The 27,339-nt window shown below is 45.2% G+C and overlaps 2 protein-coding genes across 7 annotated transcripts; one reads left to right on the forward strand and one right to left on the reverse strand.

The window, feature by feature from the left end:
- The first annotated feature begins 1,072 nt into the window (after positions 1–1,072).
- E2F5 (E2F transcription factor 5) lies at positions 1,073–25,857 on the forward strand. 6 transcript variants are annotated; one of them, XM_069779603.1, is made up of 9 exons: positions 1,073–1,241; positions 9,692–9,801; positions 10,453–10,614; positions 11,874–11,917; positions 14,691–14,755; positions 16,444–16,708; positions 17,400–17,600; positions 17,998–18,042; positions 19,374–20,111. In XM_069779603.1, the coding sequence occupies exons 3-9, from the start codon at positions 10,592–10,594 to the stop codon at positions 19,481–19,483; spliced, it is 753 nt and encodes a 250-aa protein (XP_069635704.1). In that variant the 5' UTR covers positions 1,073–1,241; positions 9,692–9,801; positions 10,453–10,591; the 3' UTR covers positions 19,484–20,111. The 6 variants fall into 6 exon arrangements, with proteins under 6 accessions (XP_069635704.1, XP_069635700.1, XP_069635701.1 ...); XM_069779599.1 differs by lacking the exon at positions 1,073–1,241 and adding an exon at positions 2,885–3,186 and having other exon boundaries at positions 16,444–16,712; positions 17,407–17,600; XM_069779600.1 differs by lacking the exons at positions 1,073–1,241; positions 19,374–20,111 and adding exons at positions 2,887–3,186; positions 25,171–25,857.
- On the reverse strand, positions 20,068–26,624 carry RBIS (ribosomal biogenesis factor). Its single transcript, XM_069779604.1, has 3 exons — positions 26,457–26,624; positions 21,601–21,717; positions 20,068–20,235 (listed from the first exon to the last, which is right to left on the reverse strand). The coding sequence occupies exons 1-3, from the start codon at positions 26,574–26,576 to the stop codon at positions 20,167–20,169; spliced, it is 306 nt and encodes a 101-aa protein (XP_069635705.1). The 5' UTR covers positions 26,577–26,624; the 3' UTR covers positions 20,068–20,166.
- Positions 26,625–27,339: the final 715 nt, after the last annotated feature.

The raw sequence follows: 27,339 nt of genomic DNA on the forward strand, positions 1-27,339 counted from the left end.
ATTAGGAATTAGTATGTTTAATAAGAGAAAAGAAGGTTGGACCTTTGCTGCTAAGACAAGAGCTTGAAACTCTGCTTCACTGGCGTAAAGATTCTTGTAATGAGATCCAAGAATTTACCTGAAACTATGTTTAATCTGCCACTGCTGATGAAGAATGCATGACTGCTGCAACTTAGAGTGGCTTTTTTGGCCGTGTATTTTGGTTCGCTGAAGGAACAGGCTTCCTACTAGGCTTTTGAAAAATAGGAGATAATAAACTAACAGCTTCTTATGGAAGCTAATCATAAGCCTTATGTTAATATCATTTTTATACTTCTTTCATGATGGAGACTTTGCCATCTCCACATACTCGGGCATTTATTTCATTTGCTTGTTCTCAGAAGATTCTAAAATGTTATTGTACTATACCATGCTCTGAAGTGTTTAATGCTGTAGTAGTAAGTAAAATAGTAAGTAGTAAAATTAGTTATGTGGTACACCAGGTGGAGCTATTTCTTTCCACCTCGCAGGAGCTAAAGCATAGTCCTGTTGCTCCAACGAGATAGAAGCCACTAAGCCGACTTTACCATCAACTTGTTCAGAAGAACCCAGGCATAAGCACACTGATACAGTATAACTGTATACGCATTTTTGTGCCCAGCAGCCCAGTAAAAACGCTAGTGCCAGTAAAAGGCCCTGGCCTTTGGCTAACTGTGCAAGGGCCATTGGGCTTGTTATCAACTTGTTATGAGAACTTGCTGTGTGAACCGGAGCTTGATACCAGCTGCCTCTTGTTACGAAGAGCAGCTTAAGTGTGGGATGTAACAAAGGCCTTGAAAACATGGGCACAAGTTGAAAGCAGAAGCCACAGCAGCAAAAACAACTCGCTGATGGTCAGTGGCTGGTCCTTGAGAAAGCACAACCTTGAGAGCTGGGAACAGATTGCTTTTGCTTTAAGAAAGGAAGCAGCAGCAAAGCAAAATAAAAAAAAAACAGCCAACAACTGAATAAGGCACCTGCAGTGGCTGGGAAAACAACAGCCCCACCCCACTTGGCACAGTAACATTGCCTTGAGTTTGCGCGGTCTTATAAAACGGCAAGCTCCCAAATTTGTGGGAGGAGAGAGACAGCAGACACCTGCTTCAGTGCTGGCTCCCTGCATCCAGAGTTCCTGCACCTGGCCCCTGAGACCAGCAAGGACTGGAGCTGTCAGCGCTAACAAGGAGGCATCTGCTCTGTGCCACTGTACACCCCCAGCTAAGGTAGGATATAGCTGTTAAGGACTGACTGCTTTGAATGTGTGCTAAGAGTTGATAATATGCAAAAATTCATGGTAATGGTTAGCAAGGTGTAAGAACCAACTCAGCACAATGGGGTTAATGAATGCCAGTCTAGTAAGTTTTGCTGTGAAGTTTGAAATTGGCCTAATCGATTGGTCTGCTGCCATCCCTCTTGATTCCCTGATACAAATATATCAGTTACCTAAACGCAGAAGAAAATGACTTTTCATTCTCACCTTGTGTTCTGCATGCTCCTGCTTCTTCAGAAGCCATGTTACGTGAGGAAATGCTCACCTGGAAAGCTGTTCTATAGTATTTAAATGGATACTACTGGTGCAGAAAGGCTGCACCACTTCAGAGTGCTTTTCTGTCATGTTGATCAAGTGTTTCCTTGGGCACTTCTTTTTTCTTGGCTTATTATTTGACCAAGCTACACTTTGGGTGAAGTAATTGAATACCTGGAATGCACCAGGAAGGTAAAAGAACTTACTCTTAACCCTGAGTCAATTTATTAATATCGGCTCAGAGCTTTTCCTCCAAAATTTTCTTTCTGAAACTATTTTCTGATTTCATTAATAGATATTTAAGTGATTTCTATCTTCGACATCTATAAAATAATAAAAATACGGTGTAGGTCAAAGCTGCGCCAGATTTACCTATTCGCAGGGATAAATTTCAGCCTGACATTACTGAAAGGTATAAAATAAATAAAAAAGAAATGTGAACTCTGAGCTTTTCAAATGCAAGGCATGTTCTCCTGCATTAATGGCAATTTAAAACCGATTCCATTATTGGATTCTGTTTTGTTTTCACTTCCAGACAAGGTAATGGATCTGTTTAAATCAATACTGAATGTATAATCAGTCATGAAGTTCCTGCGTTACCCGAGACCAGGAGGGACGGACTTCAAGGACCTGTTTGCTCCTACGCATACATGTATTACCCTGAACGTGCTGTTGGCTGTGAAGGCGTACAGCTCCTGGGTGACACGGCACATTCCGTGTAATGTCCTGCCTCGTGTGATGGGGTACCCGAGGGTGTTTTCCCCACAGCATTTCTTTCTTGAAGTGCATCTCTTGAATGCTTACGCTGTGTGGACTTCAAAGCTTCTCTAGTTCTGTCTGGTGGTAACTGAGGGAAAGAGGCGTACCTGAACGAGTACATTTGGACGCCAGCGCAAGGGCCCAGGAAAGCATCCTAAGCCCCCGGTGACTCTCGCCAGACCAGCAGCGTGTCCCGCGTCCCCCTGGGGCGCTGCGAGAACACCGTTTATAATTACTCTAAGTGGGTTTTTGTATCAAGTGCAAACGGCGAATCGAGAGACGAGGCGCTATCGCGTTGCGGGGCGCATCAGGCGCTCGGGCCGCTCGCCCGAGGCGGACCGCGGGCCTGCGCCGCCCGCCCCGGGGCAGCCCCAGCTAAAGCCGGGCCCGGCCCGCCGCAGCCACGCGTAATTCCGCTCCGTGCCGCGGGCTCGCCCCTCCCGCCCCGGCTCTGCCGGCCGGCGGCCTCCGCGGGGGGGCCGACCCCGTCCCCCGCCCCGCGGCCGCAGCCCCAGCCCCGAGGGGCGGGCACGGCCCGTTCCCCGCGGGCAGCCCCCTCGGCCCCCGCGGCCGAAACATGCCGGTGTCCAGGCAACGCCGGCGGCGTCACTTCCTGCGGCGCCGCCCCTCCCGCCGCAGGCCTCGGGCCGGGGCTCCGTTCCGGGCTCGGGCCGTTGCAGCGGTCGCGACACGTGGCGCGGCGGGGCGGCCCCGCTGGCGGCATGGCCGCGGCGGCCGAGGCGGCGGCGGGCGGCGGGGGCGGCGGCGGCAGCAGCAGCAGCAGCAGTAGCAGTAGCCGCCACGAGAAGAGCCTGGGGCTGCTGACCACCAAGTTCGTGTCGCTGCTGCAGGAGGCCAAGGACGGCGTGCTGGACCTCAAAGCGGTGCGAGGGCGGGGCGGCGGCGCCATGGCGGCGGCCTGGGGGCGGGGGGGGTGTTGGCGGCACGGCGCCCGCCGCACCGCCGGGCCTCGCCGGCGCGCACAGCCCCGCCGCGCTGCCGGGAGGGCGGCGCAGCGCGGGGGCCGGCCCGGGCCGCCCGCCTGCTCCCTCCCTCCCTCCCTCCTTCCCCGGGCGGCGGGGGGTGCCGCGGCTGCCCGGTGATGGCTGACAGCCGCCGCGGCCGGCTGAAGTACGCGCTCCGGCCCCTTTTAAAGAGGGTGGAATGGTTTCCGTGCCTCGTAAAACGCAGTTCACCGGCGGGGGGGGGGGGGGTGTTTGTTTATTTTTTTACTCTGCCGCGTTGCTCTGCACGCTGACTGAGTGTACGGGCCGTGATTTAAGCTTGTTTCTCACCCGTCCCCCTCGACATCCTTTTAGTAAGGGAAGAACAGACCGCTGCCTTTTTAGTACTTTTTTTGCGTATATAAAAGACACTTAACTGGCGGGGTGGGTGGCAAATCATCGTCACCCGCTTCCCACTTCAGCAGCCTGCCGCCCCTGAGGTGCGAAGGCGTCGGAGCGCAGCGGCCGGAGGCAGGACTCCCCCGGCGAGGCCCTGGGACGAGCCCGCCGTGCGCCAGGTCCGGGTGCTGGGAGGTCGCTCCATCTCGGGAGGGACCCTTGGCGCAGCGTCCCACTCGCCGGTTCCCTGGAGCGTGCTGCCGTGCCGGCCGAGGGGCTGGGGCTCTGCTCGGGCCCACCGGGCTGTCGGCGTGCGTGGTGCGTCGAGGCAAAGGTGAATTTTTTCCCGGCTGGTTAAGGTCCTCAGCAAACTGCTGAGGAGTTAAGCAAAGTGCAGTAAGAGGCTGTCTTGGTGCTTTGGTTACTTGAAGTCCTTTCTGGAAAGTTGACCTTGTCGATTATTCTTAGTGGGCTACGGGAGGTGAGCGATGCTCTCTGATTTGTGCATCTCTGCTCAGAGAACAAGCACTTCGGTGGTGTTACAGTGGCTAGTGAAACTTCAGGGTGAACTAGGAAGGATACTGGATTGGTTTCATACTCCTTTAGCTGTGTTGTGGTCTGTACACTTTCATGAACTTCTTTGTATTTGACTGCCTCTTTCTTCAGTAAAATGGAACTAAGCTGTCCACATCTTGGGGATTGTTGTGCAGCTTACTTTATTATCTGTCATGTGCTGCAACATCTTCCAGGTCAGTTTGAGAAGCAAAACATACTCGGTTTGTAAGACAACAGGCCAAAAAGCTTAGCTTAAAGACCCCGAGAGGACAGATTTGCACAATAAAGTTGAGCTGTGTAGAGGGATGGGATGATGTTTCTCATTCCCTTTTGTAAGAAGGGAACCACCCAGAGGGAGTGGAAGGGTTGATAGGCAGGGCAAAGTAAACGGGCTTTGCAACAAGTCATAGACGTTTCTGCTCAAGACCTTTATTGGAGACTGGTTTCTGAATTACAGGATACTGTTTGTTGGAAGTAAATACTAACTGAAGTGAATAAATCGTTGGTACTTTCATAAACAGTGAGTCAGAATGTACATTCTGTAACCAGTATTTCTCATAAATAAGCCACGTATCTCAGGAAAAATGAAAACCAGCATGCGCATTGTGTCGATAAGCTCAGGGAACTGAAGAACAGGATGGTCTTGAAATGGAACAGAGCGTTCCAAGAAATGATTAATGTAGTGAACATCTTCAGATGTCTCTCTACTGACAGATATTGACCATCTGATGTCATGCTGCTGATCAGTATTTCTGTAGCAAAACCAGGAGCATACTGTGAAGAAAATACAATTTGGAAACATTAAGCGTACTTGTAGCTTTGTGGTTTAGCAATTGAGAATGAAAAGCTGTTCTGTAGCTCATTTCCTGGTGACCTTTGGATACATCTATAATTATAGTTAAGAGGATACTTCAGGATGCCTGTGCTAACCCATCGTGAAGCAGAAGTGATGCATCGTCTTATGTGTGGGCACGGTTCCTCACTCTAGGTGCAGGGAGCCCTGGGAGTTCTGTATGCTGAAATTTTTTTGGAAATGTTTTGGTGCTGGACACTTCTCTGCTAATACCTGACAAATTGCAGGAGTAGAAGTGAGGGGTTTCTTTACTTGGAATTTTAAATCTGCAGTGCTTACTTTAAAATTAAACAGCTTTTCTCAAATAAATGCATAATTGTCCCTGAATAACCCTGTATAAACAAATCTAGTTATGGAAATAAGCTTAAGATGTTAAGGGTTGAGATGGAAGGGAAAGAAAAGAAAGTTCCTATATGCAGCAACCCATGAATTTCAGGGAAGAGAGAAAAAGAGCAAGATGAGTGGATAAGGGATAACCCATCTGAAATTACTCCCAAAACAGCATGATTCTTTCTCTTCAGTAGCATACAATTGCTTCTGCCTTGATTTCTTAAATAGGCTTGGTTTCTAGCAGAATGCCATCCCTGCTGTACTCAAAGTTGAGCAGTGTTTCTGATAATCAGCGCAAAACATCAGGTACTCTAAAACCTACTTGTTTGCTACTACCTTTAGAAATTTATTGATCAGGAGCAAATAACAACTGGCTTACACTTGCCCTATTCCACAGAAGGAGAAAAAGCGTTATCTATTAAATTTTACATTCCTTTAACCTTTTTTCGTGCAGTGATGCTCAGTACTTTTACGTACAGGTTGCCAAGCACGCCGTTCAGTTTAAAACCCCCACCGAACCGTTGACAGTCCTCTTGGGAAGAAGATGTTGTCATCTGCTACGGGCACAGTCCGGAGGATGCAGGACCTCTTTCCTTTGACACATGGAGAGCAAGCAGGTGTTGCTGGCCGTTCTGCTTTGTTAAGCCTCTCGGTTATGACTGTGCCACGGTGCTCTAGCGAATTCCTCTGCTCTTCAGTGCTAATGCAGTGAGTGTGCAGCTGATGATTCCCACTACCTTTTGTCAGCTCCCAGAGAGCAAAGAAGAAGTTGTGTGAGAATGCACCCAAACTCTCGATTACCCTTTTTCTGGTTGGTTGCTTTATTTCTGGGCAGGGTTTTGTGTGTGTGAGCATGCGTGCAGCTGAAACTGTGCTGAACAGCATGCTTTCTGTATTCCAGAAGTTGCACGATCTGCATGCACGCAGAACCGAAACCCTGCACTTAGATGTTTTTCTTCTAGTTCTGAACTTGTTTGTGAGACACTCATGCAGTGCTTGTCTTGGATATGTACTTAATCAAAGTATAAAGAGATACTAGGAGGAATGACTAGGGCGCAGCAGCTTTACATTAAAAAGATTTTATGAAGGAACTGCAAATGGTTCAGGGGAGGGAGTGTGGACGCTACGTCCAACCATGTTAGCAGGGCCATTGTGGTAGATGTCCCTTTCTTGTGCTGCTGGATCTGCTTCAACCATTTGACATAGGCTGAGAAATTATGAGTTTTAAAAGTGTTTTTTACAACAGGAGATTTATCTCAGGAGGCTCTTTAGTGCATGGTTTGTGTGGAGGAACTGAATGCCTGAGCTTAATTTCTGAGCCATGTGCCGACAAGAAGGTGTCATATCAGTAACTGCTAGAGTGTTGAGCAGCAACTTTTCAATTGTTTTTTAAAATATCTGTGGAACACCCTGTCATGGTTTAACCCCAGCCAGCAACTAAGCACCACGCAGCCAGTCACTCGCTCCCCGCCCATCCAGTGGGATGGGGGAGAAAATCGGGAAAAAGAAGCAAAACCCGTGGTTTGAGATAAGAACGGTTTAATAGAACAGAAAAGAAGAAACTAATAATGATAACACTAATAAAATGACAACAGCAATAAGAAAAGGATTGGAATGTACAAATGATGCGCAGGGCAATTGCTCACCACCTGCCGACCGACACCCAGCTAGTCCCTGAGCGGCGATTCCCCACCCCCACTGCCCAGTTCTTATACTGGATGGGACGTCCCATGGTATGGAATACCCCGTTGGCCAGTTTGGGTCAGGTGCCCTGGCTGTGTCCTGTGCCAACTTCTTGTGCCCCTCCAGCTTTCTCGCTGGCTGGGCGTGAGAAGCTGAAAAAACCTTGACTTAGTCTAAACATTACTTAGCAACAACTGAAAACATCAGTGTTATCAACATTCTTCACATACTGAACTCAAAACAGGACCATACCAGCTACTAGGAAGACAGTTAACTCTATCCCAGCTGAAACTAGGACACACCCCATAAAATTTTGAGAAGATAATTAGGTTATAAGACCAGCACCAGAAAGCTAGTGACTGTCTGGATTAAACTTCCCAGACTGGCCCGTTTGACTTCTTTGTTGGAATTCTTGTTGTAAGTAGTTGGACTTTGTAGCTGTGATTGAACTATATACAGGGCCAGTCAAGCCAAATACATACGTAACTGTGTCATTCCTTTTCACAGTCTCTGACCTGGGGTGCTGGAGCCTGGTTTGCAGCAGTGGTGAATCTCCACTGCTGGTGTTAATGGGAGCTGTGCTTTGGGCGTATGAAATACAATATATGTTGTACAGACAGGCCTTTTTGAAAATCTCATGAGGTAATGAAATCTGTGTCCAGAGCAGTTTCTTCATCGTTCAAACCATTAGTGGTAGAATAAGTCCTAGGTCCATACGTAGAGCAATGGAAAAAAAGCAGAATGTTGAATAGCAGCCGACTAAGTGTGTGCTGTCCATTCCTTGCACTGAATAATGTGGGGAGCTTGTAGGAATTGTGCCTCTGAAGACTGTGAAATGTACATTGATTGGGTGTTGATTAAACATTGCACAGACGGCATCAATTTTGTCACTTCCTAGGTTTTGAAGGCTTCTCTTGCAGTTGGAAACAGCGTGTATGCAGGCAGCAAAAATAGCAGGTTAAGATAGCAGGCGGATACCTGCTGATAGAAGTGATTGAAGTGCCTGTTTCCTTGGAAAGAACTGAAGTGTGCACTGTATATGTATTTGTATGTATTTTGCCTTGTTAGATAGGAAAAGATTTTAACAGACTGCTACAGAAGACCATACAAAAGATAAATGTTGATAACGGTATCAGTAGAGACAGTGTTTAGTAGGTACATCACTGTCAAGGAGAAAGAGCAGTGTTTATACTTCATGGCTATTAAGAGTATTATTTTTAATCTCCATTCTTTCATTTTTTCCTTTTAATTTTACTTCACTAGCAGAAAAAAAATTGTACTACTGAGTTCTAGTAATTAACTTTCTAGTAGGAAAATGTCATTTCTTTGGAAGATTAGTGAGGTTTTTTATGGTTCAGAAAATACTGTAAAAGGAGTTACATGGACTTTGCTGTAAAATGGATTTGGTTTTCCTTCCTCTTTGTGGTTGTCTCAGGTTGTACTCTTCATACAGGCAACTTTACTAAAAGCATCAATTTAACAGATTGGACAAACTGAAATAAATCATTATGTGCCTATAGTGGAAATCTGTTGGCTTTATGCATGAGTTCAAATTTGGGATGCAGAAGTCTTTGCCAGCTATCCTTCTCTTTATTTTTATTCCTTTTTTTTTTTAATCGATTTAATACATATAATCCCTTCTAATTGTTGTATCTGGAGTGTCCTGAGTAGTTACAGAATCGGACTCCTCTTTGCTTTCTCTCCTTTTGGTTAATATTCTTTGAACTTGAGCCACTTTACAGCATCAAAGAGGTGAGAGTATGGAAGGCACGACTAGCTCAACTTTGCTTATTTTGTCTTAAGTCTTTGCATCAGGTACGTAGAAGTCACCATGGAGAGAATTACGACATGAAGCAGACTGTTTCCTCTGCCTGACGCTCTGCTTTGCTTTGAGTGCCGAGCTGTGGCAGCACACAGACACACAGCATAGCCAGTTGTAATGTAAAAGTGATAGCGTGACAGCAGCGAACCTCCTTGTGAGCTGTACCAGGGTTCTGGTGGCTGTGAAACAGCTCTTGGTACTCCGTGTGGCAGATTGAGCGAGCCCAGGTACGCTGTGAGGTGGATTCATGCCATGAAGCGTTAGAGGATGATGCTGGCTTGAAGTATTGCAGCTCTCCTTCAGCCACTTTGTGAAATTACAGCCCTGTCATTTCGTATCCCGGCACAGTTTAATCCAAACAAAGACTGCAGTACCTCCAGTGTCAGCGGAAGGAATGATAAACTTAATAAATCATTAGCTTCAGAGGCTTGCTCCACTGCAGGCCGTTGCTGTCTGCCTTCCCTTCTTTCTCTTACTTTCCAAAAAGAGCATTGCAGGCTCCTCTGTGCAGTTGAATAGCACATGCTCCAAATACCAAACACGGTCTTTGCAACACATGTGAACTCTCTTCTCTGATGAGGGTAGGGCTGCTGGCCTTCAGAGAGGCGACTCCTCTCAGCATGCTATGTAGCACTACATGCAGGTGCTGAACTTTTGAATTCATGATTGAGCATCTGGCTCTTGAATTGCTGAACCTTCTCCCTTCAGAATGACATTAGCTCGCATTTTTCCAAGGGAATGGCTTAACTGTCTTTTGCCCTCAGCATGCAAGTTGCTGATACTTGTTGTTCTTCTCTTGACAGGCTGCTGATACCCTTGCTGTGAGGCAGAAGAGAAGGATCTATGATATCACCAATGTTTTGGAGGGGATTGATCTCATTGAGAAGAAGTCAAAAAACAGCATTCAGTGGAAGTAAGCTATGTCAATTCTGCAAATTTTCACATGCTCAAGAGCAATAAAAATTGCCTCTTTCCACTTCTGACTAGATATGACACCATAAAATTAACATTACGCTCATCAATGAGCAATACGACATTTTAGAATTACGGTAAAGTTGCAAATGAGCTTTACTTGTCTTCCCTTTAACTTGCATCTTTGATACATAAAATTAAGTTTAAAGCATACAGGAGAGAAACTTGCAGAAAACTTGTAGTGCTACTTTATAACTAGCACTTGTAGTTGAAAATTTACTCTAGATGAATCTGGAGGGGTATTGGGACACAGTGTCTTCACCCAGCTACCCTCCTGTTGTCCATGCCTATTTTCTGTTGGGTCACTGAAGGTGGAAGCTCAAGCTGAGTTAGAGGGGAAGGAGGAAGGGCCTGCAAACCATCTCCAATGCAGAAAAAACCTACATTCCAAAATAAAATAAATTTTAGTAGAGGGGAATTCTAAATTTGATCTGCAGTTAAGAATTTTCATTTTTCTGTTAAAACATTCTTGGGAGGGTAAACGCTCATTTCCTTCATATTGAATATTAGTAGATTTTCAAGTTGAAATTATCTTTGCGTGTTTGCTTTAGATTTTCACTTGTGGTTTCATGAACCCTTATGCCTTTTTAAGAGGAGTAGGTGCTGGCTGCAATACGAAAGAAGTCATAGACAGGCTGAGGTATCTGGAAGCTGAAATTGAAGATCTAGAGCTTAAAGAAAAAGAATTGGATCAGCAGAAACTGTGGCTTCAGCAAAGTATCAAGAATGTCATGGATGATTCTACAAACCACCAATATCCTTTTAAATTAATTGTGTGCATCTTGGAATTAGAATTAAAGCAACAGTTAAAAGTGTAGGTAACAGATAAAGCATAATGTAGTCCATTTTATCCAGAAGCGTGGAAAGGCAAATATTTTTTCTGGTTTTGGTTCAAAAAGAAAGAAAATACAAGTCTTATTTACATGACTTTTTAACTTCTGTGACTGTATGATTGGTAACCTGAAAATAATTTAGCACATGTGTATATATATACACACACATATATATATGGCAGTAATTTTAAAGTCCATAGTATAATCCTGGTGTCTTATTTTAAATTAATTGTATTGCTTTCCAACACTTGAACATATACTTTCTTACCAGTGCTTTACATCAGTCTTTTTTTGTGTTGCTTCCTTTTCTTGAAAAGATTAATCTATCGCCCAAAGATAAATTGAGTTGACAAAGTCCTGAAGCTTGTTGGGTTTGAAACTGGAAAAAAATCCTGTGTGTAAATACCCCATGAGCAGAGGGTTCCAGCTACACTGCTTGTAACCATGTGTTTAGCTGTCTTGCAAGATATTGAGCAAATAGACACCTGGGATTGGGAGCAGGAAAGTTCCCTTCTTATCTATAGCACCAGTGATAAGTACTTAAAAATTACTTGAGTTGCTCTACAGAAACTGTTCTTGTAAAATGGATTTTGTAGCAAAGGAGATTGAAGTTAGATGTTAGGAGAAATTGTCCTTTGGGAGAGCTAGCACTGGAATTGACTCCCCCGGGGAGATGGTGGAATATCCATCACTGGAGGTTTTCCGGGGAGGGGAGTCAAATGTCTGTCTGGAATGTCTTAACAGTTGATCCTACCTTGAGGCAGGGGAATGGGATGGCACATGAACTCTCAAGTCCCCTCTGGCAATTTTTTTGAGTGATTCTGGGAAGTCCTGATACTTACTTGAGTCCTACAGTGTCAAGTTAGTGAGGTAAATGGTATTCTTCAAAACAAGATTTTACATGTTGTCCTTTTTTAGAAGACTCTCTGCTCATTCAAGCTACACAACCTTTTTCTTTTTGTATTTTCTTCACAGATACAGATTTTTTTTCTCCTTTAAAAAACAGAACTCTGCTATTTTTAACTAGCCATTCTGAAAGCCAAAAATCATGCCTTGATTACACCTCTGAGTAACAGCAATAAGTTTATAGTTTAGGCTCAGTTTGGATGAACTTCTTTTAAAGGGCAACAAATACCAGTTTCATGTTGCTTTAAGAAAAATGTTCCTTGACATAAATTACGTTTTCATATGTCACCCATGAAGATATCTGCAACTGCTTCAATGGTAAGTTGCTGCTAGGCTGTATTTCTTCCAGTGAGGGATTTCCTGATCTTCCACTTGAAAACTAACTTGCTAATTATCCTGCTTTTTCCCTGCAAGTATTTTGAATTTAGAAGTATTTTGAATTTAGAAGTATTTTGAATTTAGAAGTATTCAGTAGTGATCAGTACTAAGCAATAGTGATCAGTACTAAGTAGATGCCTCTCATAATGTTCATCACTAGCAAGTTCTGGCATTTTCTAGTTGTAGTCACAGATTGTGTAAAACGGAAGCTTAGCTGCTTTTGGAGTACTGGGTTTTGATGTCTTTTTCTGTATTCATACTTTGCAGCAGCTTGCCTTAGGCTGTTAATGGCACCAGGGACAGGACATGTTGGTCCAACCCACCAGAAAGATGAGGCAGGTCGAAATTTCATAACATTTTCTGGTGGCAGCTGTGGCCACAGGGAGCTCCTGATGATGCTGTATATAAATGGAGCCAGCTAAAGTTCAAAGATGTGGCATTGCTGCTAAATCAAAAAGATTCCTTTTGTACAGGAGGTTTGAAGAAATTGCCAAAAATTGCAGATAGTATCATAGAATCATTTAGGTTGGAAAAGACCTTCAAGATCATCGAGTCCAACCATCAACCGTGCCCACTAAACCGTGTTCTGAAGTGCCTTGTGTACGTGCTTTTTGAATACCTCCAGGGATCATGACACCACCAGTTCCCTGGGCAGCCTGTTCCAATGTCTGACAACCCTTTCGGTAAAGAATTTTTTCCTAATATCCAATCTAAACCTCCCCTGGCAAACCTTGAGGCCATTTCCTCTCATCCTATCACTTGTTACTTGGGAGAAGAGACCAATACCCACCTGGCTACAACCCCCCTTCAGGTAGTTGTAGAGAGCGATAAGGTCTCCCCTCAGCCTCCTCTTCTCTAGGCTAAACAACCCCAGTTCCCTCAGCCGCTCCTCATAAGACTTGTGCTCCAGGCCCCTCACCAACTTGGTTGCCCTTCTCTGGACATGCTCCAGCACCTCCATGTCTTTCCTGTAGTGAGGGGCCCAAAACTGAACACAGTACTCGAGGTGCGGCCTCACCAGTGCCCAGTACAGGGGGACAATCACCTCCCTCCTCCTGCTGGCCGCACTATTTCTGATACAAGACAGGATGCCGTTGGCCTTCTTGGCCACCTGGGCACACTGCTGGCTCATATTCAGCTGGCTGCCAACCAGCACCTCCAGGTCTTTTTTGGCCGGGCAGCTTTCCAGCCACTCTTCCCCAAGCCTGTAGCGCTGCATGGGGTTGTTGTGATCCAAGTGCAGGACCTGGCACTTGGCCTTGTTGAACCTCATACGATTGGCCTCAGCCCATCGATCCAGCCTGTCCAGATCCCTCTGTAGAGCCTTCCTACCCTCGAGCAGATCAGCCCTCCCTCCCAACTTGGTGTCATCTGCAAACTTGCTGAGGGTGCACTCAATCCCCTCGTCCAGATCATTCATAAAGATATTAAACAGAACTGGCCCCAATACTGATCCCTGGGGAACACCACTTGTGACCCACCGCCAACTGGATTTCCCCCCATTCACCACAACCCTCTGGGCTCGTCCATCCAGCCAGTTTTTCACCCAGCGAAGAGTACACTCATCCAAGCCATGAGCTGCCAGCTTCTCAAGGAGTATGCCGAGAGAGACAGTGTCAAAGGCCTTACTGAAGTCCAGATAGACAACATCCACAGCCTTCCCCTCACCACTAGGCGGGTCACCTGGCCATAGAAGGAGATCAGGTTGGTCAAGCAGGACCTGCCTTTCATAAACGCATGCTGACTGGGCCTGATCCCCTGGTTGTCCTGCAAAGAAGTTACTTCCCTTGACATTCTCTCCTGATCCTGGGGTACCCAAGGGAAGAATTGTTCAGCCTCCAGCTAGGCTCAGAACCATCTCTTCCTTGCTACAAGGAAGGTTGGGTTTGGTTTTGCATAAAAATGCAAGATTAGACAACTACTGTGGAGTTCAACAAAACTAAGCTGTTACTGAAGAGTTAGTCATTACAAAATGTGGAGGCATCTAGTATGCCAGTCACATAGTAAATACTTCATCTAAGTGTCTCTTAGGAGGAGAGAAGGAAAAGCATTATTCCAAGTTATGGACAGAGGGGAAATGATGTGCAGGTAGGCGAGTGACCTGCAGTGTAAGGCAGGTTGTGCCAGTGCTGCTGATGTAATTGTGATCTCCCGACTTTAAACAATACGTTTTAGTGTCCATAGTAAGCTACAGGTGAGTTTGATAGTCAGTTGTTACATCCTAGTTGTATGTGCTGCAGAAACTGTAAGGTTAGAAGTGCTGGCACTGAAGACGATCATTAATACCTTTTCTTCCTTCTGTTAAATCTTTCTGTACTGCCACCATTCTTCAAAGCCATAAAGTGAGCTGGACCGGAGAGCTGTTTTAGCTGAAAAAGAAACTAATTAATTTTTTCACCTCACGTTAAGTATACAGCTAGGAGATCTGGGGACAGTAACAAACAGGTAAAGGAAGTAGTAAATCTGGTATCGCTATGAGAAAAGATTCTTGCAGCTATGGTCTTAAGTATTGGAATTCTGTGGTTTATATTATGCTATATACTTGAATCTTAGAGGAACTCTGCAAGTCCCACCACAAGTTTATTTATGCTAGAATTATGCAGTATTTTAAGTGGCCTTAGAGAATTACCATATCTCATTTGAGTGGATACCTTGCAAGACTTAAGAAAAATATGCACACTTAACAGTTTCTTAAAAATTGCTATTTAACCAGGAGACACACTTCTAGCAATTCAAGCACCTTGTGGTACACAGTTAGAAGTACCTATACCCGAAATGGTATGTACTGGTTTCTTGTTTACCTAAATGTTCTAGAGGGACAGTGGAAAAGAAGAGCTACATTAGAGCGAAGGGTTTATCTCTTATCTGTGTGCAAGAGGGGAAAGAAATAAAAATTAAGATGGTTTCAGTTCAGAAAAGAGAGGCTGGGTGGGGAAAAAGTGGGGTTTGTACACCTAGATAGACTAATGGTAACTCTGTCTTCTATTAAAAACAAGATATAGTAGTGGGTTTCTTTGCCCTCTCTTCTTCTCTCATGCTTTTAAATGTTGCAACTTTCCAAATTAGGCATAATTGTCATGAATTCCCTTTAGAACTTATTAGCAGTGACTTTTATGTTTCACATTTCTCTGTTGTATTGTTAAAACAGATCTCTTACAAAAAAGCCCTTTAGATTTAGTTGCAGGTTTCATTTAGATTTAGTTTAGATTTAGTTTATGTTTAGTCTCATGGTACTAGACTGGATAGAGAAACAGACTGCAATCTTGCTTTAGCCAAAAGGCTTAAATGGGCAAGATTAAAGCAGGAGGCCAAATTACTTACCTCTGTCCCTCTTTGATTTTTTTTTTTTTTTTTTTTTTTTTTTGTTGCAGTGCTCTGTTTTAAATAGGGTTTACATAGTTGGGAGAGAGCATTGTATGAAGCATGATAGCCACTATGCTTGTAGAAGGCTGAAATTCACCTGAGAAGTTTCACAAGCTATTTTTAGTGAGGCTAAGCACAGTCTAATATCGTAAGAGCATCCAAAGCTAGAACCATGAAGCTGATCAGTGGTACTATGTTTATCCGTCTCTGCTGAAATCAGTTCAGGCAATGGTAAGGTTCTCTGTGGGACCAACGTTAGCAGCTGTGATACTGGGGTGGGGTTTTTGGCTTTTTGTCAAAGACAGCTGATCTTAGTCTTCATCACCAAGTTCAAATTGGATGTTTTTGTTTTGGTTCCCCTTCTCCGAGGCTCCTTTCCCACTCTTCTCATCCTCATTTTTTCTAGAACATACTTGCTGAAAACCTGTTTGCTAAATTAGCCACTGCAGAGTCAGCGATCTCACTGAGACTGTGCTAGGGGAAGTTAGTCCTAGCTGTATTGCTTAAGTAACTTGCCAAAAGAAGGCCTGGCAAATCAGCTGAGAAATTGTTTCTACTGACTCATGATCCTGTGCTCACTCACTCTGGATGAGATATCCAACTGTTTTAGGATGCTTGGTCCCAACCAAGATCATTCTGAAGCTCCATTTAAAAGGAAGAGATATAAATGTACAGAAATCATTATTTATCGTTGTTATTGATAAGATGTAGCCCTGCTATAATTCTCATGTAACTTGAATTCAAGATTTAGTTAAGCACTTCAAAGAATTGTATATTTGTGTCCTCTGTAACTGTGTTCTGGTCAGGTAAATACATTACAGGTTTGTAATCTGGTTTGGGTTTGGTTTTTTTATTAGATCACACATATTAGTTTTAAATTTTTTTTTTCCTGAGTATGATTTTTTAAGTTTGTGCCAATTCTTAGCTCTTCCTAGCAATCTAACTAGAAGAGCGCTGTATTTATCTTCTGCATCAGTTTGAGAATTCTGTTCAAACATCTTCATTATTTTCTGTGGGAAATAAGGCTATGCAGTTACTGTTATGTTTTGTAAAGTTCCAAGTTCTCAAGGAACAGTAACTTTCAAAATATACCACCTTCACAGGGACAGAATGGACAGAAGAAATACCAGATCAATCTTAAAAGTAGTTCAGGACCTATCCATGTGCTGCTTATAAATAAAGAATCAAGCTCCTCCAAGCCCATGGTGTTTCCAGTTCCTCCGCCCGATGACCTTGCACAGCCCCCATCTCAGCCTGCAGCTCCAGCGACTCCTCTTAAACCTGCTACAGCTCCTCAAAATCCACCAGAACATGATCTGAACCAAGGACAAGAGTTACCACAAACATCAGTTGCGGACACGCCATCAGGTGGGTCCAGGGTTTTTCTTACCTCAGATGGGTGGGGGAGGTAGGGAACTGGAGGGAAAGAAGAAACTGTTAGAAAAGGTGGTAGATAAAGGAAAGATCAAGAATTTGCATAGCGTAGCATCTGTCTGTTAAGAAACTATCCCAAGGGCTTACCAACAGCTCTCAAGAGGTTAGAGAGAACCCTCTTCTTCTGTCTGGTGAAACACATTCTTCCCTTGTAGCTTATCATCTTATACCAAACAGGTTTTGGATGTGATCCTGTTAATTATTCTGAGGTGCTTCTCCAGAAATGCAGTATGGAATGAAATTGCCAACGTCTAACGGAGGACATGATTTGAACATGTACTTTTTAATGAGACAGATAATACAGGCACCAGTTCCAGGTTTTGTGCCACAAGGTCACTTACCTTCTTCCACATAGCCACAATGAGAGCTGCCTGAATATCAGGTTGGGTTTTTTTTCGTAATAATAGTAGGGTAATAGGAAAAGATTTTAGAAAATGCTGTCATTGTTACAGACTGCATTTCTGAGGGTCCTGATTAAATAGTGCCTGTGACTTCGGAAGGGGGAGACTCCTCTCACCTCATCCCAGACACTGGCCACGTTCTCAAAAGACAAAGTCGGGTGCAGGCGTTTTGTGTTGCCTTTTACTGTAACAGACGTTTTAATATGCCTTTCGTGTCTTTGTAGACGGCAGTGTGCAGCAGAACAGTACAACCCCAGCAGCTCCTTACTCCAGCCTTCCAGAGTCAGTGTTGTACCCCAGCCTTTCAGGAGATGTCACCCAAGCTACAGCTAGCTCAAATGACTACCAGGGTTTGCTGCCCCTGGATGTTAACTGTATTCTCAAGCCAAACTCATTTGACATAGCAAAGATGGAAGAGCCCACAGGTAGGAAGCAGTAGTTACTGTTTAAATGTTTTTATTAGTTGCCTGAGCCCTTCTTTGTGACCAAGTTACTGATCAGTTACACAGAGGAAATGACAGGCCTCTGTTTATCTCCTAATGAAGCCACTGAGCCAGCTCTGAGTAGCAAACTCATTTTGAGCAAAATACCTTTCTCTGCCACCAAATAAGCTTCATATTGTACAGGGCTCTAGGGTTATAAGGGATCAGTGGGAGAAATGTATCAGGAAAAACTGAGGGATACAAAGATGAATATATTTTACGTATACATGGCGTGCTATCTCCACAGCTCCTACACTGCACGAGCCATACTGTACTTTGCAGTTCTGTTTTAATGTGAATATTGTTGCCTTTCATAAACACATGCTCTTGTCTTTCACAGGAAATATCAGTGGGGATATCATTGATGAACTCATGTCTTCTGACGGTACGTATTTAGCATCTTTTCTAATAATCACAAGTAGCAGCATGGTTTTTGTGTGAACAGCACTCTTAGTAGGTGTCTGTTAAATCTGATGCCAAGAGTCAGTATGAAACTACTTCTTTCCCCTGTACTGCCTCCTCTTATCTTTGTCATTCTTGTCTTTGCTCCCCTTTCCATTCCCTGCAACAGTTTTATTTAACAATCGAAATATGAAAGCCTTAATCCAGCAAGCACTTACATGCATGAGTAACTCACCAGTCCTTAACTCAGGAACAAAGAAAGAACAGGCTGATGACTAGAGTGCTGCCTTAAAAAAAAAAATCTGGTTTAATTCTGTTCTGCCTCAGGCTTCCTGCAGGAGCTTTGAGTAAATATTTCAGAACATATTTACATGCCTGCATGCAGACTGATACATGGCCAGCTGTGATACACTAACAGAACAGACAAATGTCACCCACTTCTGCTCTTGCACCTCGGTGGCCATGAGTGCAGAACTGAACCACAGCTAGTAAGATCGTATGCTCCCTGCCTCTCTGCTCTATCTCACTGAGGTGCAGGCAAAGAGGTGAACTCAGCTGGCATTGTTCCTCTTGCCCTGCGCTCTGTAAGCAGCCTGTACTACTATCTGCCCTCCAAGCAGACCTCAGGGCTTATCCAGAAAGAACCACGTAATTGTAAGATCCGAGGGGCATGATGGGATTATGTGAATGTGCCAGTACGCTGCTGAAATGGAAATAGTTTCCACTTTCAGAGCAGGTACAGCATGCCCAGCTCATCTGCACTAGGTTAGTGTTCCTGAGGTGCAGCATGAGGGCTGAGGCTTCTCTTCTTGCATTCCCTCCCCAAAAGATGGCTTCAAGTCCATGCTTGAAATGCAGTGCACAGAGAAACTGCTAGCCTCCACTTTTCATCTGTAAAATAGGGATAATGGTAACTTCCTTACTTAAAACGATAAATATTTGAAGGCTGATATATGCAATACTGTAACAAGATGAAGGAATATAAACGGCTTTCTGATGAAAGTTTCAAAAGGTGCTCAGGAGCTCCTTTGCTGCAGAAGGAGAATTTAAGTCCATATTCCACAGCTATCACTCCGTTTCAGCAACTTCACTTAAAATACAAAGCAAAAAATGTAGACATGTCACTTACTGCCTTAGTTTGAAGGCAATACAGGTATTCACAGTATGTATCCTAGCATGCTTGTCAGATTATCAAGACCATTTTAATTATTAAGACTAACCCTGATAGTGGTGATGACAAACATACTGAATTATGAGATAGGGCTGATATTCCAAAAGTGTTTTAATTTAAACTAAACTATTCCTGCTTTACAGTTTTTCCTCTCTTACGACTCTCTCCTACTCCCGGAGATGACTACAACTTTAACCTGGATGATAATGAAGGAGTCTGTGATCTCTTTGATGTGCAGATACTAAATTATTAGATATTGTGTCAACCAGACTACTTATCTACCTCTAACTATAACATTCTAGACTTCTTCATAACCTAAGTATTTGAATAATGAATGTATAACTTCTTAGTTCACTGACTCTGGGAGTATATTTCCTTTTGCTTCCTTTAACTACTTCACAAAACAAATTCAACAACTAGAAAAAAGGGCTTTTATCAAAAATTCTGGCAAGTTTTTTCACCTGAGTGCCCTCTGTGTAATCCAGTTATTTGGAATTTTCTTTACTAAGAAAAGTGAAAATGCTTTATAGCCTTTTGATCATTTTTTAAAAAATGATTAGGCTTCTTGCTCACAGTTAACAGCATTTTCTTTGAAGCTTTACTGCCAAGAAGCTTTCTGTATTTTTTTTTAACCTTTCAATCAATTTTGAAGCTTTCACTGCCAAGCTGAAAAGTGAAGGATATCAACTTGACTTATGCTAAATTGTTTCAGTGAACCAATTTTGTGAAGTGCCTTCTGTTTTAGCACTTTAAGTTTCTCACACTGACTTCTGACATTCCACTTTCCTAGATGATAGGAAAGGTCTGTTTGTAGTTTGTATTAAAGTGTGCCAATACTTGTATATTAACAAGATTTTTTTTAATAAAATTGTACAAACAAAGCCATCAGTATTTGTGATCTTCATTTCTTGCAATCCCTTCATTGTCCATTATGCATTACAACTGAGATAACAGGCTTGTGGCAGCATCCACATTTGCGGGTTCCTCTTCCAGATTTGTGGAAACCTGAAAAAAAAGGACTTTCAGTTTAAAGTAGAAAGCAATTTCTTTTTAGTCTTCTTGGAAGAAAAACACTAATAAATACTTGTTGTCTAGAAGATTAGTTTGTCTTTACATATTTAATTTAGGCTAATTTTGCAGTCATCATTCAATAATTTGGGGGATTACAGGATTCACTAAACTTGACAGATAAGCAGCCGATACTTTATTCTGCAGGAGAAAGACAAAGCATCATGCCAGTAACGTAACATACATGACCAAACGGAAATAGGCTCAGCTTTTAGTTCGCAGGCGCTCTTGACAGCACTTTTGCAGTTTTGGAGAAAATACTATTACAGCCTGAGGGACTCAACATTATGTCATGTATAGCCCTACTAGCAGAGGACCAGTGGTATAGTCCGAATTCCTGGCTGTCTGCAATAACAAACTAGCAGGGACAGGGCTGCTGGCACCAACTGCCTTGAAACCCTTGCTCGGCCTCATCCTGTGCTGGCAGCGCTGTCATCTACGTTTCATTTTTCCCTCAGCCTCTCCTTAAGGCATTTCACACTCATGTTGTTGCTCCCAGCCATACAGAAACTTGATCACCCCAGGCACAGTAAATAACACTCAACCCATGTCCACTTCTCCCAACTCCCTCTACTTCCCCCAACAGCCAGGATGGATTCATCTGTACCTCATCCTGGCCCACTGCTTTCTCTCTCCCCCAAACCACATCCAGAGGACCAGAAAGAGTCAGCATAAAGAGTTTATACAGAGGAACTCGTCAGAAATTAAGTTCTGTGAATTATTTCTTGTGCAAGGCTGCACGTAGCCCTGTTTAAGAGACTAGATGAAGGAAGACAAGTGAAACACTGTCTTGAACCTTAAGTGCTACAGAAGAGGTCTAGTACAGAAATTGCAGTTTCAGGTGTTAGTAGATCTGGTGAGGGAATAGGAAGGCTTGGGGATTGGAACAGAAAGAGGCAGAGCTGTTTAGTTCAAAGCACTATCAGGTTCTTCAGGTAGGGAATGGCAAGGTTCATCCTTACTTTGTGTCTATCCATCCATGTTGAGACATAAGTCTCAAATCAAGCGGCTGCAGCTGGAATTAACTTTAAGTAAAGAAATTAAAAAACAGCTACAACATAATTTTAAAATACGTTTTTGGAGCATGCTCCAGCTTGGCTGCCCACCCTCTTCTCTTTTTACTTTAGTAGTTATATAGCACTTGAATATTCAACATTACAACACAACTGAAATTAATAAAGCTGGTTTTATAGCTTTAAAGCAACCGCATGAATTGTCTGCAGTCTTAGAGCCAGAATATAATGCTTTGAACATGTGTAGTCCTTTCATTTCCCTCCTCAGATTTTTACAAAGAGAAATTACCTTATGACTCTTCTGAGGTTCTGCTGTAGTGCCTTTTGATAGATGCTGTACTTCTTTCTGAACTTCAGCAAATGCTTTATTTATTGTGCTAACTTTCTCAGCATTTTTAATGTTTATCTGGGAGAAAAGAAAAAACACACATTGGTATTTTTAACAGAAATTCCAATGGCATGTGGAATTGCACCATTTTTGTACACACAGCCAGCATTATGTGCATATTAGTAAGTTTATCTGTTAATTATATCATCTAGTCATGTACTACTGATGTTCTAATAAATTGAAAATTATGAAAGCAGTTAAACTTGCTCTATTGGAAAGGGAACCCATAGTGATCCAGAAACAGAACACAGAGAAAGCAAAAGCTAGGCTGTAGACAGGCCCTGCTATACTGCCCTCAGCTCCTCTTAGCTGGAGTCAAGTTCCAGGAAGGGTTCCTTCCTTCATTTGTGTAGTGGGTTGACCCTGGCTGAGCACCAGGTGCCCACCAAAGCTGCTCTATCACTCCCCCTCCTCAGCTGGATGGGGGTGAGAAAATACAATGAAAGGCTCGTGGGTCAAGATAAGGACAGGAAGAGATTACTCGCCAATTACCATCATGGGCAAAACTGACTCAATTTGGAGAAAATTAATTTATTGCCAATCAAATCAGAGTAGGGTAATGAGAAAATAAAACCAAATCTTAAAACACCTTTCCCCTACCCCTCCCTTCTTCCCAGGCTCAACTTTGCTCCCAGTTTTCTCTACCTCCTCCCCCAGAGCAGTGCAGGGGTACAGGGAATGGGGGTGGCAGTCAGTTCACCACACGTTGTCTTTGCCTTTCCTTCCTCCTCAGGGGGAGGACTCCTCACTCTTCCCCTGCTCCAGCGTAGGGTCCCTCTCACAGGAGACAGTCCTCCAGGAACTTCTCCAAAATGAGTCCTTCCCACGAGCTGCAGTTCCTCACAAGCTGCTTCAGTGTGGGTCCCTTCCATGGGGTGCAGTCCTTCAGGCACAGACTGCTCCAGCGTGGGTCCCCCACAGGGTCGCAAGTCCTCCCAGCAAACCTACTCCAGCACAGACTTCCCACGGGGTCACAGCCTCCCTCAGGCACCCACCTGCTCCAGCGTGGGGTCTTCCATGGGCTGCAGGTGGGTATCTGCTCCACCGTGGACCTCCATGGGCTGCAGGGGGACAGCCTGCCTTTCCATAGTCTTCCCCACGGGCTGCAGGGGAATCTCTGTTCCAGTGCCCGGAGCACCTCCTCCCCCTCCTTCTTCACTGACCTTGGGGTCTGCACAGTTGTTTCTCTCAATGTATTCTCACTCCTCTCTCCAGCTGCAGTTTCAGTTCCACAGCAACTTTTCCCCTTCTTAAATCTGTTCTCCCAGAGGCGCTACCACTGTCGCTGATGGGCTCGGCCTTGGCCAGCAGCAGGTCCACCTTGGAGCTGGCTGGCATTGGCTCTGTCGGACATAGGGGAAGCTTCTAGCAGCTTCTCACAGAAGCCACCCTTGTAGGCTCCCACTACCAAAACCTTGCCCCGCTGTCTTGGATTTGGCTGGGACAGAGTTAATTTTCTTTCTAGTAGCTGGTATAGTGTTATGCTTTGGATTCAGTATGAGAAGAATGTTGATAACACACTGATGTTTTCAGTTGTTGCTAAGTAGTGTTTATACTAAGTCAAGGATTTTTCAGCTTCTCATGCCCAACTAGCAAGAAGGCTGGAGGGGCACAAGAAGTTGGGAGGGGACAAAGCCAGGGCAGCTGACCCAAACTGGCCAAAGGGGTATTCCATACTATGACACATCATGTTCTAGTATATAAATTGGGGGAAGTTGGCCTGGGCAGGGGGCATGGATCACTGCTTGAGAACTAACTGGGCATTGTATGGGGAGTGCTGAGCAATAGCATTGTGCGTCACTTGTTTTTTATATTCCACTTTTATTATTATTGTCATTTTATTATTATCATCATCATTATTATTTTCTTCCTTTCTGTCCTATTAAACTATTCTTATCTCAACCCAAGAGTTTTACTTTTTTTTCTTTCCTGATTCTCTCCCCCATCCCACTGGGTGCAGGAGGAAGTGAGTGAGCAGCTGCGTGGTGCTTAGTTGCTGGCTGGGGTTAAACCACAACACACACAAACCCAATACAATTTGTAAATGATCTTACTATTATTTTTAATTTCGTCCAGTAGTTTGCCTTTCAACAACACACCTTGCATTCCTACGTGTTCATACTATAGGTCTGGCCAACAATGTCTACCAGATTTCGCTATGGTATTTAAAAAATCTTCTACGGCTGTTGCAGACCAGGATGTGTATGTAGTCCCTGGACACCTCAGCCTCACTTACTAGCCCAAGTCTGCCTTCGTAAGTTATTTCACCAAAGATCCTTGCTTTCAAAGGGGAAGAGCTAAGATATGGACATGTGCTGTGCTCTGGGGACAACAATCTGTGGAGCAGGGTGGATACAAGGGGGCATAGACTCTTTCACTGCTGCAGCAAAGTAAGGTTCAGCTGATCTCAGCCCTAGCACACGTTGCTTCTGAAGCACCAAGTCTGGAACAGGACTGTAGCCAAATAATGGCCTATTACATTGCAAATGTTCCAGAAGCACACCGATACGTCTTCGGGCAACCCCAAATTTCAGGATACCTACTGCTGTTCCAAAGGCTACCCCTGTAATTCACCTCTCAGCAATTTACACAGGCAGAAGCAAACCACGAACGGTGACACATATTCATTTTGCTTTCAAAGCATCCAGAATTTCAGAGCATGTATACATTAACAACAATCCCATTTATTCTAAGTGAGCAAGAGAACCAGTAGTAAAAAAGCAGTGGCAAGAGGCTGATAAAATAAGCCTACTCAGATTAGCACTTTAACTCATAATAAACTGGATTGTGACTTGAGAAATACAGACTCGGCTCCTAACTCAAATCAAGAGTGGATGGGACTGTGGACAATGCAATTTTCAAAAATCTTAGGTTTCCCATCAGGGCTTGTTACCATTTTCCAGCTTCACAGGGGTGCTGAAAGGATCCAGTCAGTTTTAATGCCTGGTATCCTCAGCTACTCTGGCAGGACTCCTCCATAGAAAGAGGCCCTATAGCTAGCATGTGTATCTATATCAAAAGTTGTTTGAATAGTTACAATGGGCTTTTCTCTATTAAAGAATAAACCTATTTTAACAAATTTTTCTGAGCATCTTCCTATACTGCTTAATGATAAGTAAATCCCCAAAGGCTTAATGAATTAAAGAATACAGCTTCAAACGCACAGAATAAAATTTTACTCCTAATAAGCTACTGACTTTTCCTGAATATGTTTTTTTAAACCTGTTTCTCCCTTTATTATACAGAACCCTCTAGACTAAGTGGAGATGTGACACCAGCAACATGAAGTTGTTTATTTCCAGTTTATTACATTCCTGTCGGTCTACCAGATTAACTTGTCAAGTGGCTTTAGCCTGCAGGAGAAAATTTGAAAGGGCCTTTTTTTAGAGCTGCTGTTTAACTCTGCCCAGCAGATTACAACTAAATCTAATGGGAACAATAAGCCACTAACCTTCTGCTTTTTTTCCTCAGATGCCTTCCTAGAGGGACCAGCTGAACTCTCAGCAGATCACACATCTCAGGCTGGAGGCAGGGTTTGAGAAGGAGATACCATATAATGACTTGCTGCTACCAAGAGTAAAACTCTTGCTTAGATCAACCCCATCCCTCTTCCCCTGCATTGCTCCCAGTCACACGACCCAATCCGTCCCTCCTCTGGGCTGTGGTGCTCTCTGGACACGAAAAGGGCAGAATCATTTTTGCTTGTTTACTTTTCCATTGCTTTAGTGTGTTGAATCAGCTCACAGGAAGGGTCTGCAGAGCATCACAGCCCATCGAAGGTGCAAGAAGGTGGAAAAGAGGAATTAACAGTAAAACACATGGCAGTGCACACTCCTAGATCTGTTCACTGTATCTCACTGACATGGTTTTACTTGACAGCTGAGACAAAGAAAGAGCTACTGGATCAGAAAAGGCTCCATCCTTTCTGGTTCTTCACCCAAAAAATGTTTCTGTCTGCACTCATTCATAATTAAGTTTGTTCAACTCACCAACCCAGCACAGAAAAATGCAAAATGCATTTTTAATTGCTTTTTCTGCTGATTTAGCAAGTTGAATCACCTAGTATGCGAGGAGTTCCCAAGCCAGCATCAAGGAGAGCTGCGGGAACAGAGGCCGGAGCCTGCTAAAGGGGGCTGGGGTCGGGAAGAAGCAGGACCTCCCTTTGCAGTATCTGTGCCTCCCGGTTTGGATCAAGTCATTTTGTTAAACCGTACCCTGAATTACACCATCAGTGACGCTGCAAGCGTGGTCTCGTAAACGTAAACTCACTGAACTACTGATGTTGTCTTTAGCATCACATTCCCAAGGACAGATATCCTGAGATGCTACTGGATACTCTCTAAATGACCCCCGCAAGGAGACCAGCTCGAAGTCGTATGTGGCAGATGCCTGCAGGAGATTAGTCAAATGAACTTTTCGTGCTTCTCTTCGTGAGGACGATGTCATGCACATATAAGCCTAATTTTCAGGTGGAAATCGTGCACTTTGCAACGTCGTGCCCAGAAGGGTTCTCTCCATAAAGCGGCCCTGCTTAGTCAGTCACGAGCGCCTCCTCCGCCCCGCAGAAGAGGCCCAACGGGAGGAAAGGCCGCGCCAGCCCGGCCCGGAGGAAACGCCGCGGGAGCGGCCGGGCCCGCCAGGCCGAAGCCTCGCGCGGGGCCTACGGGCGACGCGGCGGGACCGAGGCCCTCCGGCGGGAAGCCACCGCGCCCACCCCGCGGCAGGCCGTCGTCGTCGTCGTCCCCCGCGCCACTCACCTGCTTCAGCCCGGAGGTGACGGGCCGCGCCTTGCCCTTCGCCTTGGCCTTGACGGCGCCGCTGCGGGCGATGCGGAAGACGTTCGCCGCCTTCGCCGACCGAGACCGGCTCTTCCCCATGGCGGCGGCTCCGCCACGACGGCCGCCCGGCTGACGTCACAGCCGCGCGCCGGGGAAGCCGCCAATTCCCCCCCGCCGCCAGCACCGCCATTGGGCGGCGCCGGCAGGGGGCGCTGTGCCCCCCGTTCCCCGCCGCCGCCCCTGCCGCGGCCCCGCGGTGGGGAGCGGCCGCGGCCGCGGCAGCGGTGGGGCGGCGTCCCCCTCACCGTCCCCGTCCCCGTCCGCCGCGCCCGCTCCTGCTCTTGGGAGCCCGGTTCCCGCACGGGAGAGCTGGGCTTTCTGCGCCCGTCACTGCGGGCCGCCGAGTTAAACGCCACGGTGCCGGAGCACGTGCGTGACAGCCCCTGAAACACAGGGTTTGCAAGGGGGAAAAAAAAAAAAAAAAGAACGAATTTCGAGTGGGTTGCGGGAAACCCCTCTGTCTCAGGGGTCCCGCAGGTAAAACGTGGATGTCTCTACGGCCACTTCCAAAGGCAATTGGCTTCACCCCCCTGGGAGCAAGGCGGGAGGGGAACACCGGGGCCCGCCGCCGGGCCGGGCAGCCATCCTCGCTTTGCTTTACTTTGGGGGGGGGGGGGGGGGTAGCCCCAGGAACAGACACTGACTTCCCCGTCCCTCCTTGCCGCACGACTCGTGCCACTTGCGGGAAGGCGGCTGGCGGAGGGGCAGCACCTCTGCCCCGTCGGAGCCGTCCCTTGCGAGGTGGCACGGCAGCTGCCAGCCGCCCGCTGCCCCTCGGGCCGCCCCGACGGCACCGCGCTGC

This window comes from Haliaeetus albicilla, chromosome 3 (assembly GCF_947461875.1).
Source record: "Haliaeetus albicilla chromosome 3, bHalAlb1.1, whole genome shotgun sequence".
NCBI classification, from domain to species: Eukaryota; Metazoa; Chordata; class Aves; order Accipitriformes; family Accipitridae; genus Haliaeetus; species Haliaeetus albicilla.